The 18,093-nt window shown below is 44.0% G+C and overlaps 1 protein-coding gene across 2 annotated transcripts in view; it reads left to right on the forward strand.

Moving 5' to 3' along the window:
* RGL1 (ral guanine nucleotide dissociation stimulator like 1) overlaps positions 1–18,093 on the forward strand; it is a 171,307-nt gene that overhangs the window by 120,902 nt on the left and 32,312 nt on the right. For both annotated transcript variants that reach the window (XM_018060704.1, XM_013970370.2), the window contains exons 6-9: positions 3,646–3,770; positions 5,433–5,648; positions 9,331–9,434; positions 12,805–12,889. In XM_018060704.1, the coding sequence (XP_017916193.1) occupies positions 3,646–3,770; positions 5,433–5,648; positions 9,331–9,434; positions 12,805–12,889 (530 nt within the window). The remainder of the gene's footprint in view (positions 1–3,645; positions 3,771–5,432; positions 5,649–9,330; positions 9,435–12,804; positions 12,890–18,093) is intronic.

Here is an 18,093-nt window from a genome sequence, read left to right on the forward strand (position 1 = left end):
TTTGTTCTTCATTATCTGCCTGATCGGTTCCTCCTCCTGTCAAATGAAAACCCGTCACAGACAACCACCCCCATTCAGCAGGCAGGGAATTAAATCCAGTCCTGCCCCTGCCCTCACAAAAGCTTGCGAAGCTCAGAAAAGAGGTTTCCCCTTCAGCTGGAAATATCCCTGCTCTCTGTCCCCTGCCTGAGGCAGATCTCGCATCTCCTATAGACTCTCCCTAAGGAAGTCTCTGTGGCTGTTTTTTTTTTTTTTTTTTCCTATCTGAAGAACTGACTGCCTATTTTCAAGGACAGAGCAAAGGCCACCACTGCAGGTTGTGGGCTGCTTGGAACCATCAGGCTTTGAAGGAAGTCAGAAAGAGGCTAGGACAGGCTTCCAAGCGGTGACGTTTTGTCCCCTCACTGGCTGCCTGGCTATGGTTGCCATGGCGGCTGACCCACTTGGAGCTTCTGACAGGCATTTCCCTGAAGTGACGCCTAATTTCCTCAGTGAGGGAAAGGAAACGGTTCCTCAACACCGATAAGGGAAGCTGCCTCAGTGCCAAGGAAAACAACCTTAAAATTCCAAACAGGACCTGTTGACTTTTTTTTATGGACAGGGGACCAGGGAGGGAAAAAATGCCGTTGCATCATTGGAAGCTGACTGCCAAGTCCTCTGTATCTCAGATGACTTCATCTGCTGGGAATGTTTGAATACCAGAGGCACCCCTCCAGCTGTAGGGGCTCAGCTCCCCTCAGGACCTCCCCTCCTGCCTTCGTGCAGGGGTGGACACTCCGTTAGCGCCCAGCTCTCCCCATGGGGGCTGCCCCTGGCTCCCGGCCTAATTGGGGAACCGGTGGGACCAGTGTTTCGTTGTTTGTAACAGGCGCTGGAAGGCCAGCTCCTTTGGCAGGCCGAGGCAGGGGAGAGCGAGTTTGCCTGACTTCAGAAAGGCTCTTAGGCAATCCCAGGAGTAAATTTTTAATCAAGAACTCTCTTTTATTAAGTACAGGAATCATTACCGAAAAAGTTTTAGGAGCTTGGTTCCCATATGCTTCATTTTACCCAATTTCATGCCGGCAAAAGCAAACAGGCTCTCCTCCATGTTTTTTAAAAGTGAAAACTTTGCCTCAGGTTTTTGCCTGCTTACCCCTGGAAAAGAGTTAGAAGCAGAAACAGTGAGTGCATGGAGGAGACCGCAGAGAGAAAGGACCATGTAACCTTCAGGCACAGCAGCGTTGATCCAGGGCATGCAGCAGGCCACTGTGAGTGTTGGATGAATGAGAAGATCACGCCTTAGCACATACACTCCTTGCCAGCCTCTGCATTGCTGAGCAGCGAGAACAGATTTGTATCCAGTGGTTAGCAAGAGGGTTGAGAGGCCCATTCTGAACCTTTGGGATTTCAGATGTCTTATTCCTCCACCCAATGAGAGAGGGCCAGAGTTGTGTGGAGGAAAAGTGGTGAAATCATGGGGTGTTAGCTCTCTTTAGCTCATGCCTGTTTGTATCCCAGCCTCCAGGGGCAGGCAGAGGTCCCCTCCTGCTTCCCCACCTACCCTCCTTGCAACCAGCCTTGTTCACATTGGTACCTTCAGCTCCAGGGTGAGGCAGCCAAGCGTTAAATCCTGTTGTTGTTTAGTTGCTCAGCCATGTCTGACTCTTTTGCAACCCCATGGACTGTATAGCCTGCCAGGCTCCTCTGTCCATGGGATTTCCCAGGCAAGAGTGCTGAAGTGCCTGGAGATCTTCAGGAGATCTTCTCAACTTGCAGTGTCAGATCCATGTCTCCTCCATTGCAGGCAGATTCTTTACCACTTGATTCACCATACCTGTCATCAAAGTTAGCAGTTTCTCATGTGGTGCTCTGAGAGGGGCCGTGATGCAGGGTCCACTGAGCACCCCCTTACCCCCAGGAAACTAAGAAAGTGAAAGTGTTAGTCGCTCAGTCGTGTCTGACTCTTTGCGACCCTGTGGACTGTAGCCCTCCAGGCTTCTCTGTCCATGGGATTTCCCAGGCAAGAATACTGGAGTGGGTTGCCACCCCCTCTTCCAGGGGATCTTCCGACCCAGGAATTGAACCCGGGTCTCCCTTACTGCAGGCAGATTCTTTACCGTCTGAGCCACCAGGGAAGCACAGGAAACTAAGAAAAGACCACCCCAATTTGATCCAAGATGTCTAAAGTCTTTTATTCTGCAAAGGCTTACATTATAAACATCCTGGGGGAATAGTAACACCCTGATTTAAACGTCTGCTAAGATATGTGTATGTAACTAGATTTTTTCTAATGAGAACAGATCTGCCAGGCAGGAGAACAGGGAATGTGGTTGGGAAACAATCCAGGAATTGGGGAAAGTTTCCAGAATGGGAGGTTAGAGGCTCAAGGTAAACTTCTTCCAATTGCATAGTCTTTCACAGTAGAGACCCTCGGTCCTGCTGCATGTGCTGAGTGCTTATGCTTTTGGAGTCCTAGGTAGTGATTTTTTTTTTTTCACTTCTTCAGTCTGTGTCCTATTAATTTGTAATTGATAATTGATGATCTTATGTCTAATATGGCTCAGGTGAATTTAGTTTAAGGCTATTTTACTGCTTCATGCATCCTTTATTTTTATTGGAGGATAATTGCTTTACAATGTTGTGTTCGTTTCTGCTGTACGTCAGTATGAATCAGCTGTATGTATACGTGTAACACCTCCCTTTGGAGCCTGCTTACCACCCCCACCCCCACCATCCCACCCCTCTCTAGGTCATCTCAGAGCCCCGAGCTGAGCTCCCTGTGTTAGACCGCGGCTTCCCGCGAGCTGTTTTACACATGGCTCTTTCAACTTATCCCACTCTCTCCTTACCCAACTCTGTCCACACATCCGTCTGCATCTCTGTTCCATTACTCAGCAATAAAAAGGAGCAAAACTGAGTCAGTTGTAGGGAGGTGGATGAACTAGAGCTTGTCATACAGAGTGAATTAAGTCAGAAAGAGAAAAGCAAATATCGTGTATTAATGCATATACATGAAATCTAGAAAAAATGGTACTGATAAACCTATTTGCAGGGCAGGAATAGAGATGCAAGCATAGAGAACAGATATACGTACTTAATTTTAGGTAGAAGTTGAAAGCCACTCCTAAAGTTCTGAGAATTCTGAGGACTTCTTGAGAGTTCTGAGGACTTCATCAGTATTTCTGACACCAGAATGGCTTATTCGACTCCCCAAAGCCTGGCTTGCCTTCATGTCCTTTCCTTCCAGGCTTCTGATAATTACTGGCCCAGTAATTAAGAAATGCATAGATGGGGTTTAGGAAATAGTTGGATTAAGGCTTGAGCTGATCAGAGGGATTTGAGGGTGCCTAAATTGAGAGGGGGACCCCTGAATGTAGCCCCGCTTTGCTTTTTCTAGCCTTTGTCCTACTTTGTGCTTGACTAAAGATCCTGTGGTTTGTCAAAGTGACAACGTGGGGCCTCTGGACTCAGTAAAGCCTCTAGGGACAAGCCATGAGAGGGAAGACCTTCATTTCACTCCATTTATTATGCTTGCTGTTCTCTCCCTGTGAGTTTTCTAAGGGTCAGCCCTCTTCTTCCTAAATTAAACAAGTCCATTTTGACTCTGTAAAGAAGGTCATATGCAGCGGCACCAAACTACTATCTTTTTCCCCCACCTGTGAACAGATGGGTTTCCCAACAGCGTCTCCTTCAGCCTGGAAGAAGAAGAGGAACTGGAGGGCAGCGGCTCTGCGGAGTTCACGTGCTTCTCAGAAGATCTTGTGGCTGAGCAGCTGACCTACATGGACGCAGTATGTCCTCTCTCTGTGCCTTTGACGTGCTTCTGCTTAAAACGTGGGCAGTGACAGGACTGACTGGTGGCCCCTGGGAGAGCAGTAGGGTCATGTGAGTTAAGTCTTTTCAAATCCCCAAGAGAGGCTGTGCCAGTAAATGCAGAGGGAAGATGTGATTTGAATCCATCATCTGAATAATTTAGGCCTCAGCTCTTCTTACAATTCTGAGTGAAGGTGCTTTTCACTCGGCGCTCCACACCCAGAGGGAAAGAAGAATTCTAATCCTAGGGAAACAAAATCTGTCCTGTTCCATGGGTATTTCTCTCCCTTTAGACTCATACATATTTCAATACCTGAACTGTTTATTTGGAGGATTGTAAAGGGGTCAGAGTATAAGTTAGGACAAAATAAATTCACTGAATCCACATGTGACTCTATCTGGCAGCTCATTTCCACATGTGCTTCCTGGTCTTTTGAAGTCTGAGTATTTTTGTTAGCTGTACATATTTGGTTTCATTAGTCGCATTTCATAGCTCAGTGTTAGCTGGTTAAAGAAAAGAGGGCCATTATCAAGGATCACAGTGGTTTCAGCTCTTCCACACTTACCACTCGGGAGGAACAGCATAGAAAGCGGCTGTGAGTTTCCATCTACTTAGCATGCAAATAGACTCTCAGAAGTAAATCAGATGGTCTTTATAAAGCAAATCCTGGCACATTTGCTTTTACACAAACCCTCTTACATCTTGTATTGAATTGTTGTACAAATGAGAATCAGATTGGTTCAGCAAATTTGTTGTTGTTTCAAAAACCAGTAGTGTAAAAGAACTACGGAAAACTTCACTGGCTACGACTTTTAGGCAAAGACCTGGAAAAGAAAAAAGTGAAAGTAACAGTTGCTCAGTTGTGTTGGACTCTTTGCAGCCCCGTGGACTATGAATTCTCCAGGCCAGAATACTGGACTGGGTAGCCTTTCCTTTCTCCAGGGGATCTTCCCAACCCAGGGATCGAATCCAGGTCTCCCGCATTGCAGGTGGATTCTTCACCAGCTGAGCCACAAGGAAAGCCCAAGAATATTGGAGTGGGTAGCCTATCCCTTCTCCAGTGGATCTTCCCAACCCAAAGACCTGGAAACCAGGCTTCAGATCCCTCTTTCCTCCTTTTCCTGTGTGACACTGAATAGTTTTTCCTTTTGTTTGTTTCTCACTGTCTTCACTTCAAACAATGGGAAATAGTGAACTTGATGAGTATCACTCCTGAGTCATTTTTCAGGTGACCATTCATATTCATTATACACAGTTCACGATTGTGAGTGTCCAGAATGTACCATGGATATGGTTTTGAAGTCAAAGTAATCTTAACCACTTCTTGGTCAGAAGTAGATTCTTACCTGGATTTTCCTCCAAGACAGAAAAGTCCAAATGTTTTTGGTCATTTAAATTTTCTGTTGGTCATTGTGTTCCACGTGTTCAGTTGAACAGATTTAGAAAGAACATATGGGCTTTTTCTGATCAGTTAATATATTAATTAATTACTTTTGTCTGTTGAAATGGACACCATGAGGCAAATCAAGTAGAAATGGGCAATTTGTCCATTCACAAAGTACCAAGTTACAGTAGATGGCATGCTTTGCCCTATGAAATGTGTGTATTGTCCTTGAAGTCAATTCCTCTCTTGTTCTAGCAACTATTTAAGAAAGTTGTGCCTCACCACTGCCTGGGCTGCATTTGGTCTCGAAGGGATAAGAAGGAGAACAAACACTTGGCTCCTACGATCCGTGCCACCATCTCTCAGTTTAATACCCTCACCAAATGTGTGGTCAGCACCATCCTGGGGGGCAAAGAACTCAAGACGCAGCAGAGAGCCAAGATCATCGAGAAGTGGATTAACATTGCTCACGTAATTGTCTTTTTAAAAATATCCTTTGGGCTTAGCAGATATGGGAGGCCATGCCATCATGCTGATGTTCCCACCTGGCTGAAAGGCAGTCAGAAAAGCATATGTGAGGACCCACTGGGTTTTTGTTGTTCTTATTGTGGTCCTTCCAATGTAAGGAAAAAAGTTGCCTTTCTTAACTTAAGAGGAGTTTATTTTTCCTCTTTAAAACAATGGGTCCCTTGCTCACTTCCTGCTGCTTATAGGCCCCCATACTGCTGCTGCTTCAGGATGAAACAGAATGTCTGCTTTTTCACAGACTATTGGTTCTGCCCTGTGTTCAGTCCATACAAACTGATGATCTCAGTGTCAGATAGACTGCTCTTCAATGCAGAAAGATTACCGCACCCCCTTCCAGGACCTGGACGCATTCTGTCTTCTGCAAACTTGAAGAGCCAGTACCTTCTCAGGATCTCACATCCCTTTTCTAAAGGACTGAAATATACAGATTCCATATTAATCAAGGGCTTTTCTGAGAGCCTTATATCTGAAGTTGGAGGAACAGAGTCTATTCCTGTGGCTGAATTACATTCTGCTGGGTGTCAGTCCAGTGTGCTGGATCAACTGCATCCATGTCACATGACCTTGACCTTCATTTATCAGCATCTTATTTCCTGATTGAGAAAAGGTGAACAGTAGTCAGTCAGTCAGTCAGTCACCACGTATTTCATGAGCCCGTAGATGCTTCTGACCTGCAGTTTTATGTACTTTGAGGATATAGATAGGCTAAACACAGTTAATTTGGTCCTACAGGAGCCTATAGTCAAACAAGGAAGCTAAGAGATACTGGAGTCATCTCAGCCTAGAAGTGGGGTCATAGAACGTAAGTGCTGCAGAAGTTGGGGGGGCGGAGAAATCCATCCTGGCTGGGTGATCCAGGCAGGTTTTCATGGACAGGATGGTATTTGAATTTAGCTTTGAATAACTGATAGTATTTGGGGTATTTGAAGATTGGGGAAGATTTATTTATTTATTTTGTCTAGGCAGAAGAAATTACGTCAGCAAGAGCTATGTAATTAACAACAATTTTGACAAATAATTGTTATGCAGATATCCTCTGTTCTGGGCTATATGGGGTCAACTCTAACCAAAACTCTACCCCATTATTTATTTTTCTCATTGAGCCCCGATCTGTGGGCATAAGACTTAAACTTTTACATTCTCTCTCTGCCTCTTTTGTTTCACATTCCCTTTTGTGGTCTTTGGTTAAACAGCAGAGCCATAATTGTGACAGAGAGTTTCCTTTATTTTGAGTCTGTAGGTGGTCCGATACTACAGACTTTTTAGTATATGGGAAAATGCTATATGGAAGAAACAAATGTTTTACACAACTTAGACTTCTTTTATTCTGAATTGAGCTTATTTATCAGCAAGTAAGAGCCACAAAGGACGTCCTGATAAAGTATGATAGAACATGAAATTTCTGTCTTCTTAGACTGATAGGAAAAAATTTTTTTTGGTCGCAAATGCCAAAAGCAAATAGTCTATCTACTTTTAATGTATTCAACTGCTTCTAAAATCTGTGGTAAACGTATAGCATCTGTATACATGGCAGGGTGGCTCAACAGTGACCTTGGTCCAAATTAAATACCAATTGTACATTTATGTGATAGTAAGAAGTACAAGTTGTATAATTTCAGGTATATTCCAAATGCCGTAGCACGTGCTTAAAAGCCAACGGTCTTTAACTCTTTGTGATGCACGAAACTGTGTCCCTTGAAATTGTGTAGGTAACTTAACAAAATAATAAGACTCACAGGTGTTTTCCAATCAAAATTTATTTTACTTTTCCTGAGTTAATCATAGGCATTTTCTATTGAGAGGATGTTTGAAAAATGATCATTTTACATGCAGAAGATATTTCTGACCTAATATGACTGTTTTGTTGGACTGGCCTTACTGCTACATTTTTGCATCAAATCTCCTCAAAGATCACTCCTTTTTTAGCAGTGGGGCCAGATGCCTCTTGTATTCCTTTAAACCCTTAGCTTAAGCCTCTTTCTGAATAATGTGTTCCATATGTTTATTATAATTTGCATGAAATAGCTGGGCCCGAGTTCTTTTATTTATTGCAAGTTTCCTGATTTTTAGAACATAGCTTTTGGATTCTGAACCTTTGTTGAACCATGCTCTCCTGGGCTTGGTTTCCAGACTGTAATTCAGCACTCTTGCTTTCTCTCTTTTACTTGCTCTCTTTTTAAATAAAAAGAAGGCATTGAGGCATTTCAAAAGAGTGGGCATGACTTTTGTAAAGAGCTTTGGCATTTACTTTTAAGAAAATCTTGGAGGGGTGGGTTGTTGGTTTGGCATAGTAATTTTTTTTTAGTTCTTATCTTTTTTTCTCAAAAAAAGTTTTATTTTGTATTGGGGTATAGCCAGTTAACAGTGTTGTGATAGTTTCAGGTGGACAGCAAAGGGACTCAGCCATACATATACATGTATCCGTTCTCCCCCGAACGCCCCTCCTATCCAGGCTTGGCATAGTAATTTTAAGCAGCCAGATGTGGGCGTGCTAAGTTAAAGAATGCCATTTTCCATTCACAGTCAAGACTAGCGTGACTTCGTGAAATGTTCTTTTAAGCAGTATGCATTTATGCCCAGCCGCTCTGGGACCTCTTGCCTCAGATGTTCCGCATGAAGCCAAGCCCATGCTCAGTTGTCCACAGTGGAAGTTTTACACTCCCACATGCCTGCAGATGAAGCACCTCCTTGGACACAAGGCACATTCGCTCCCCCCACCGCCCCCCGCCGCCAGGGCTTCCTCCTTCCCCATCCTGGCTGTGAAGGGGACCCTCTCTCTCCCTGACTGTTTTGCTGTGCCTGCCATTCATTCAGCAGGATTTTGACTCCAAGGTCGCTGCCTGCTGATGCTACAGCCTCTGAATGGTAGCTTAAGTTTCAGGCTCTGGGAGGCTTTCTACTTCTCTAGAAAATGACATCCAGAATGTTTCCTGTTCCCTTTCTATTTTGTTTTAAAAGGCTGCCAAAATGCATTTTCGTTTAAAAGCCCAAGTTATTTTGGAAACATTGTAAGTACCAAGGTGTTTCTGAATGTTTATGATTGAGGCACAAGCCAACTGGAACTCAAATGAATGTGTATAAAAATATTCCCTCTTGGCTAAGGACATAAGAGCCAAAGTTCAACTTGTGGTGAGTTTTTACTGCCAAGTTGTAGACCCCTTTCCAGACAAGGGTTGGTCATGAGATGTGTGATAGCATCTGACCTTGAAGCGGCTGTGACCTGGTTCGCTTTGTGGGTCTAAAGGTTATGGTCATCTTTCATGTGTATTTTTAGGGCATCTGTATGCTTTCAGCAGAAGAAAGTTTGCTTTCTCTAGCACAGCCCTGTAGGCTCACCGCCATTCGTGTTTTTACTGGGAAAGCTGGAAGCTATAAAACTGTAACAACAACGCAAAAAAATATATTAAAGAGAGAAAAACAAGCATTCGGTGCCAAAATCTATAAAGCGTTTCGGTGACTGGGGTGGGAGTATAAGGAACCACTTTTTGATGTTTAGTATTTATACAGCTGCCTATTTAGCGGTAAGAATTCATAGCAGCTGTGATACTTCTGAAACAGGAAACCACCAACTCACTGTATTATTGATATTTAAATGCCTTGTATGTTTTAATCACTCTCTGTACAGGAATGTAGAATCCTGAAGAATTTCTCCTCCTTGAGGGCCATCGTTTCGGCGCTGCAGTCCAATTCCATCTATCGTTTAAAAAAGACTTGGGCTGCGGTCCCAAAGTAAGTTCCCAAGTGTCTGCTCTACTTTCTTTGGCCGGGCTGAGTAGCTGCTTTATCAGTGGTGTGGGTCCCTCTACCTTCAAAGTGCATATTATATAACAAGAGAAACATCGTTGAAAGCCTCTGTGTGTTCCAGGCAGGGTGCGTTTTACACATCATCATTAATGAGTTTTGAGGCAGGGCTGCTGCAGAAATCAACCTCACTCTCGAAGAGTGCCAAAGCCAAGATGGTCGGCTTTGGGGGTGATTTTAAGGATGTGCATGTCATCTGGGCTTGGAAGGATCAGCTCGCGGAGAAGTGAAGTTACAGCAACTCGCCTTTACTTCCGCTTATTTGTTCAGTCACATTCCTTCAAAGCCCTAAGCCGTTCCAAGCTGTGAGGGATAATGTGTGCACAGAGGACATTAGTTCTTGCTGTTCAACATGAATCCATTTAGTTAGTTTCTGCTTCCACCCATGACAAGCTGTCTTAGTGTTGTTAAAAACCCCCCAAGTATTCCTTCCTAGGAACCTGACTGAAAATGATTAACCTCCCACGTTCTGTATTGGATTTTTCTTCATATTTCTTGCCGTAACCTTTGGAAGGGCGAACGATCGAACGTCTTCATCGTTCACTGTCGCTCTTGCCCCCTGTCCAGAGCTTCGCTGGACTCTGCCTTTCGCAAAGGTGGGAAGGGGGGAAAGGAGGCAGTTCTGGTCGCCCGTGAGTACAGATTGAGAGGCTGGGGAATGTGTCATGACTACAGACCAGGCCAGTTACTTTTCTCCCTCCATTTGTAGTAATTGCAAAGTCATTCCGTAACAGGCAGAAATGCCTAAACTGTTTATAAACTGCAAAAATGCCTGTACTGTACGCAGCACAGTCTATACTGTATGCAGCAGAGTCAGTTCCAGTCGGGAGAGCGGCCAGCTGGCTCCCAGGCAGGCCTGCCTTGTGGGTTTAGTAGGTTCTGTCCTTAGAGCAGAAGGTCTCAGTACTCAGTTTCATCAGCTCACTCAGAGTAGATTAAGCCTTAAGTGTTAGTCTATCAGTCATGTCCGACTCTGTGTGACCCCATGGACTGTAGCCCACCAGGCTCTTCTGTCCTTGGGATTTCCCAGGCAGGAATACTGGAGTGGGAAGCCATTCCCTTCTCCAGAGGTCTTCCTGACCCAGGGATTGAACCCAGGTCTCCTGCAATGAAGGCAGATTCTTTATCATCTGAGCCACCAGGGAAGCCCTAAGCCTTAAGGGACTGACCCTACCCAAACTCTCTAGAGACCCAGATTGGTAAACCAGAGTTTCATAGATTTATGCTGAAAAAGGTGTGCCAGAGTATTCAAGCTACTGATAAGCTCACATTTTCCATCAGAGGAAAGGCAGCTTAGGGGAAGTCACATTATTTGTTACATAACTCTTAGAAGCGGGTGATCATAAAGCCTGGTGTTACAGAGCTACAGACACCCTGCCACTTGGTCTTCAGCACTCACATGCTCTGTTATCTGTCAGGAGAAAGAGTGGAGATGGGACTTTTCAAAGCCCAGTGCAATTTTCTTGATTACCACTCTTCTCTTGGGTTCTTCTCAAGGCGACACTGTGTGTGATAGATTAGTTTATTGGGATTCTTTGCACAAGAGTCTTATGAAAGATGTGGACCATATGAAATCAATAGATGGTAGGCCCAGGTGAAATATGATGGGGAAATCAGATGCATATAGAGTCCCCATCCTTAGCACCCCAACCTCTCCCTTCCCCTCATCACTGCTCCCCACTTGTGGTATCAGAAACAAAGGGGTGGTCTGGGGCTAAAATGCAGCCTTGTCCTGCTTGTAGCCTTCTCTTTTAGGCAGTGAAAGGTAATCTGTCTTTCCTTGATGGTTGATAAGTAGAATACTGTGGAAGTCACTTAGCCAGCCAAAGGTTTCTTCCACAGCACATTTGAGGCTAAAACACAAGATAAAAAATGACTGGACTTGTTTCTTAATCTCCTTGGTTATCATCAGAGAAGGCCCATCCTTCCAGCTGGTTTCTGTATTTAAGAAATACCACAGAACAAACCTCAAAGCCCCATTGTGTACAGTACGGGCATCTGGTTTGTTTCTTCATTGGTTTGTTTCTTCATTCATGTTTTAGCAGGAATGCTGCAGAAGTATCACAGTTCCTAAGAGAAATCACTTTCATATCAGCTTTATATAGTTTTTATCGCGAAATGAAAGGAACAGGGTTAAGATGTTTTATTCGGTTATTACTTTTCCAGTAGCCCTTTATGTTAATAGCTTTCAGTGGACAGAGAAGACATCTATTTACTTCTGTTTATTTCAGCCCACATGTAATTAAGTTCTTAATGATTTTTTTTTCCAAAATATTAATAGCTTTAATGGTTTTCTTTATTCTAAGAGTAATATTACACTCATTGTAAAACACATAAATTCTTTTTTTTTTAAATTGGAGGATACTTGCTTTACAATGTTGTGTTGGTTTCTGCTGTAGAGCAACATGAATCAATCATATATATATATCTCCCCTCCTTGCACCTCCCTGTCCCTTCCTACCCCTCTAGGTCATCACAGAGCACCAGGAGGGGCTCCCCGTGTGATGCAGCAGCTTTCCGCTAGTTATGTTTTATACATGGTACTGCATATATGTCAGTGCTACATTCTCAGTTTGTTCTACCCTCTCTTTCCCCAGCTGTGTCCACTAGTCTGTTGAAATAAATTCTTAATAATGGCTTTCTCATGATAATGAAAGTGTTGAGTGTATTATGACATTGCCTCTGTTAATTCTTTAGAATTATTGCCTTCAGAATCATCCACTCAGGAAGCCTGGAGGGGTGGAGAGAAAAGCCTGAGGCCTGTGGAGACATGCTGTATTAGGGAGGGGCTGGGAAGGAGTAGGCGCTTTACATGTGTGATGGTGCGAGGGGGCTGTCAGCGTTTCCACTGTGCAGATAAGAAACCTGAAGCTCAGGAAAGTTGAGCAGCTTGTCTAAGATCACTTAGGGCGTGAGTGGCAGAGTTGGGATCAGAACCCAGCCCCTCCTGATTGCACAATCCACTCTGACTCTGAGAGTCAGGGCACTGGCCTGTGAGTAAGGAAATCGGGGTTCTGTACTGCAGCTCTCAGCAGTTAGCAGCAGCAGCTTGGGCAAATCCCTGACCCTGACATCTTCATCTCTCAAATGAGGAGACTGGCCAAGATGAGTTCTCAGGTCCTGGCGGGCTGTGGGCGTGTTGCTAAGAGGACTTTTTTTAAACTTGCTGAAGAGAACTTGTCCCAATTATACAATGTCATACCCCCTGTGTAGCCAGAGGTCCTCAGGAAAGATGATCCAAAGGTGTTGAGCTTTTTCTAATCTTCATTTGTTAATATTTTCTCCACCCCTTTTCTAGGGACCGAATGCTGATGTTTGAAGAGCTTTCAGATATCTTCTCAGACCATAATAACCATCTGACCAGCCGGGAGCTACTGATGAAGGTGAGGAAATGGGGTTGCACTGTGCTCTGGACTTTGCTCAGGGAAGAAGAGAAGTTTGAGGGCTCTTTGGCTGCCTGCGGTCCCTTGAGAGAGCCTAAAGGAACTGAAACGCAGGACTTTGGGTTTTTATGCCAAATCAAAGAAGCCTGGGGCTGAGAAAATTCAAAGTCCTGCTCCTTGGCTTCACTGGGATGCAACCAGATTGTGAAACTTGGCATTGCTGCCTGCCTGTAGCCCCTGAACAAGCCGCCCTGCAAACACCGAGTGCTGGCAGTTAGGTGGGGGAGAGGGCCTGGAATATCCTTCTCAGCAAAACATCTTCTAAAAGGGCAGGGGCCAAGCCTGCAATTCCACATCCTTTATTTGCACTAAGTTGCGCAACCTGTCCGTCAGCAGTATTTATTGAACACCAGATGAGTGCTGGCTGCTGAACAGCAGGCTAGGTAAAGCTGTAGCTCAGCTCATTTTCTTTCTCTAGATGTTTGATGAGTGCCTAATATTTGTAAAGCATTTGACTGGCCTCTGGGAGTATGAAGAAGACTAACACAGACTGTTTTCAGGAACTTACCTTCTAGTGGGTAGATGTAGACACTAAATAAGAATGAGTAGTCAAAGAAAGGTATGAATGATAGGTTGTGAGCAGTCATGAGAGGGGAGCAGATAGTATTTTCACAGCCTTTCTGTAGATTCCATCCTTCTCATTTTGCAGCTAGTCAAGACTCAGAGAGGTAAGGATACCCCTGAAGTCCCACACCTGGAGGTAGTGGAGCTAGAATGTGAATCCAGCCTGGTGAGACCCTAAAGCTGCTGCTTCCATCACTTAGGCATAAACCTGTTGCTTTTGACCACTTGGGAGTAGGAGGCAGGGGAGGTCAGGTGAAACTTCAGAGAGAAGGGAAGTAGTCTTTCATTTAATATTGATTGGGCATTCACCATGTGCCCAAAGCAATCTCTGATCTTAAAGAGACTACAGTCTCATGGGGGAGGGTGGTAAAGTGGGCAGTTATTAAAAAACAAAGCAATACATTACCCTTTTGCCCTGAACTGGGCAGTTAGAGGATCCTTACATAGTACTATTTAGTATACTGGTCTCATAGAATTGTTTTGAAGATTGACTGAAATCACATATTTGAAAGCACTGCAGCTGTCCATCATTTTTAGCATTTGGCAAGCTATCTACATGTGAAACCATAGTATGCATGACAAATGAAAAGTGTAAGCTATAGATGTAAGCTTTGCATAGACACTTGTAGTAGGAATGAGAGTCTAGTGGGGATAGGTTTACTTAGAAAAGGCCTCAGTGATAACTGTCGGGTTAGTTGTTCCTATAAAGGCATCTGTTATGATCTTCCTGTCTGTTCTTGTCCTAAGTCCTACTCTTCCTCCATGCCTCTGTGAAGACTACAGTTCAGTTCAGTTCAGTCACTCAGTCGTGTACAACTCTTGGCGACTCCATGAATCGCAGCACTCCAGGCCTCCCTGTCCATCACCAACTCCCAGAGTTCACTCAGACTCATGTCCATCGAGTCAGTGATGCCATCCAGCCATCTCATCCTCTGTCATCCCCTTCTCCTCCTGCCCCCAATCCCTCCCAGCATCAGAGTCTTTTCCAATGAGTCAGCTCTTTGCATGAGGTGGCCAAAGTACTGGAGCTTCAGCTTTAGCATCATTCCTTCCAAAGAAATCCCAGGGCTGATCTCCTTCAAAATGGACTGGTTGGATCTCCTTGCAGTCCAAGGGACTCTCAAGAGTCTTCTCCAATGCCAGACTACATTTCTGCTCAAATCCTTCCTCGACACACTGAGGTCTGATTAGGCCCCTTCCCGTGTGCTCTGGAAGCCCATCATTCCTCTTGTCCTAGCTCTCATCACATGCCTCGATAAACTTGTCTGTGAATGTCACCTGTCTCCCCACTGGCCTTTATGCCTCTTGCAGGCAGGGGCTTTTCCACTGTTATCTCTTTAATGCCTAACACACTGGGCATGTCACAAGCATTCAGAAACGATGCTGGACTGCACGCATTGACGGGCCTTCTTATTCACATGAGTTTAACCACTTTCCCACTGTTAGCCCTGCTTGGCATAGACAATGTGTGCAGGGCAGGGTGGCTGGTGTCTCTGGATTTGGCCCACCTGATGAACCACACGCTAAACCATGCCTGGCTTGCTGAGGTCATGCTCCTCCCTGCTTCACATCCCCCTGGGTTTGCAGACTTTAAATGGAAACTCATCTGGCTGGAAGGAGATGGCTTAGTCGTCTCCCTGCCAGTAATACAAAGCTGGACTTAGTGGAGCCACACAGTCAAATCCCAATAGCTCTGAGTCATCTTTCCAAAGTAGATACATTGGATACTGTGCAGCTCATTGCCCGGTGGCCCTCTTCTGGCTGAAACCATAGAAGCAGACCTACTTCTAGACATTAAAGGTCCCATAAACCTTTCTGAAATGTCGAAGTTTACCTTGGTGCTCTAAGTTAAATTTCTTGTACATGGCTGGAATCCCAAAGAAATGAAAAACTTGGCTCTGAATTCATGTGCTCTGTGCATTATCATTAATGATAGTGGAATGTTTGGGGGCAGGTCATTCGTATGTCTGTGTGGGTCCCTTTCCAGTCATCTTTGTTTATTATTATTCATATGACGCATAGCATTCTGGATGTTAATTCTCAGCACAGTTGTAATAAAATGAAATCAAGGTACTTAGGTTTTCAGAAGAACCATGCCTGGTCTCTGTTTTTAATATGCTGGACTTAAACTGATTTGTGGGAGGGTAATCTTAGTCTTGAATGACCTTTCTTCTGCTTCTGGGTAGATGTAAGGTGCTACTTTTATAATACTATGGCTGAGACAACATCATAATAAGCAAAAATCGATGCTTTTCCTTTTAATTGTTGGAGACAGATGTTTTTATTTTACTCTGAGATTGTTTTAAACCTGTTACTCTTATGATTTCTGAACCTTGGATCGTTCCAAGCAGCTTATCTGTGGAGTCCACATGTTTCTGTATGACAGGAAAGCAGAATATTACCAAATCTTCTTCATTCCTGGGACTCTTACAAAGAACTCTCCTGGGCTGAATTGCTTGAAACAAATGCTAGGCCCAGGCAGGCATTTGGCTCTGGTAGAGATGTCTGTTTAATGACTGAGGTCAGAGGTTGGGTAGAAGGCTATAGGGCTGGGAAGGCCTATTTCACGTAATTACTATTAACTGATGAACTGTCATTAAACCAGCAGTGTAAGTGACAAATAGATTTAAGGGACTAGATCTGATAGACAGAGTGCCTGATGAACTATGGACGGAGGTTCGTGACATTGTACAGGAGACAGGGATCAAGACCATCCCCAAGGGGAAAAAAAAATGCAAAAAAGCAAAATGGCTGTCTGAGGAGGCCCTACAAATAGCTGTGAAAAGAAGAGAAATGAAAAGCAAAGGAGAAAAGGAAAGATATACGCATTTGAATGCAGGGTTCCAAAGAATAGCAAGGAGAGATAAGAAAGCCTTCCTCAGTGGTCAGTGCAAAGAAATAGAGGAAAATAATAGAATAGGAAAGACTAGAGATCTCTTCAAGATGATTAGAGATACCAAGGGTGCATTTCATGCAAAGATGGGCTCAATAAAGGACAGAAATGGTATGGAACTGACAGAAGCAGAAGATATTAAGAAGAGGTGGCAAGAATAAAGATCTTCAAAAAATATCTTTACAAAGATCTGTACAAAAAAGATCTTCATGACCCAGATAATCATGGTATGTGATCACTCACCTAGAGCCAGACATCCTGCAATGAAAAGTCAAGTGGGCCTTAGGAAGCATCACTATGAACAAAGCTAGTGGAGGTGATGGAATTCCAGTGGAGCTATTTCAAATCCTAAAAGATGATGCTGTGAAAGTGTTGCACTCAATATGCCAGCAAATTTGGAACACTCAGCAGTGGCCACAAGACTGGAAAAGGTCAGTTTTCATTCTAATCCCAAAGAAAGGCAATGCCAAAGAATGCTCAAACTACTGCACAATTGCACTCATCTCAGGCACTAGTAAAGTAATACTCAAAATTCTCCAAGCCAGGCTTCAGCAATATGTGAACCATGAACTTCCAGATGTTCATACTGATTTTAGAAAAGGCAGAGGAGCCAGAGATCAAATTGCCAACATCCATTGGATCATTGAAAAAGCAAGAGACATCTATTTCTGCTTTATTGACTATACCAAAGCCTTTGACTACATGGATCACAATAAACTGGAAAATTCTTAAAGAGATGGGAATACCAGACCATCTGACCTGCCTCTTGAGAAATCTGTATGCAGGTCAGGAAGCAACAGTTAGAACTGGACGTGAAACAACAGACTGGTTCCAAATCAGGAAAGGAGTATGTCAAGGCTGTATATTGTCACCCTGCTTATTTAACTTCTTTGCAGAGTACATCATGAGAAACGCTGGACTGGATGAAGCACAAGCCGAAATCAAAATTGCCAGGAGAAATATCAATAACCTCAGATATGCAGATGACACGACCCTTATGGCAGAAAGTGAAGAAGAACTAAAGAGCCTCTTGATGAAAGTGAAAGAAGAGAGTGAAAAAGTTGGCTTAAAGCTCAACATTCAGAAAACGAAGATCATGGCATCTGGTCCAATCACTTCATGGCAAATAAATGGGGACACAGTGCAAACAGTGGCTGCCTTTATTTTTTGGGGGGGCTCCAAAATCACTGCAGATGGTGATTGCAGCCATGAGATTAAAAGACACTTAAAAGGAAAGTTATGACCAACATAGACAGCATATTAAAAAGCAGAGATGTTACTTTGCCAACAAAGGTCCGTCTAGTCAAGGCTATGGTTTTTCTAGTAGTCATGTATGGATGTGAGAGTTGGACTATAAAGAAAGCTGGGTGCCAAAGAATTGATGCTTTTGAACTGTGGTGTTGGAGAAGACTCTTGAGAGTCCCTTGGACTGCAAGGAGATCCAACCAGTCCATCCTATAGGAGATCAGTCCTGGGTGTTCATTGAAAGGACTGATGTTGAAGCTGAAACTCCAATACTTTGGCCACCTGATGCAAAGAGCTGACTCTTTTGAAAAGACCCTGATGCTGGGAAAGATTGCAGGCAGAAGGAGAAGATGATGACAGAGGATGAGATGGTTGGATGGCATCACTGACCCAGTGGATATGAGTTTGGGTAAACTCTAGGAGGTGGTGATGGACAGGAAGG

This window comes from Capra hircus, chromosome 16, assembly GCF_001704415.2.
Source record: "Capra hircus breed San Clemente chromosome 16, ASM170441v1, whole genome shotgun sequence".
In the NCBI taxonomy this organism is placed as follows: Eukaryota; Metazoa; Chordata; class Mammalia; order Artiodactyla; family Bovidae; genus Capra; species Capra hircus.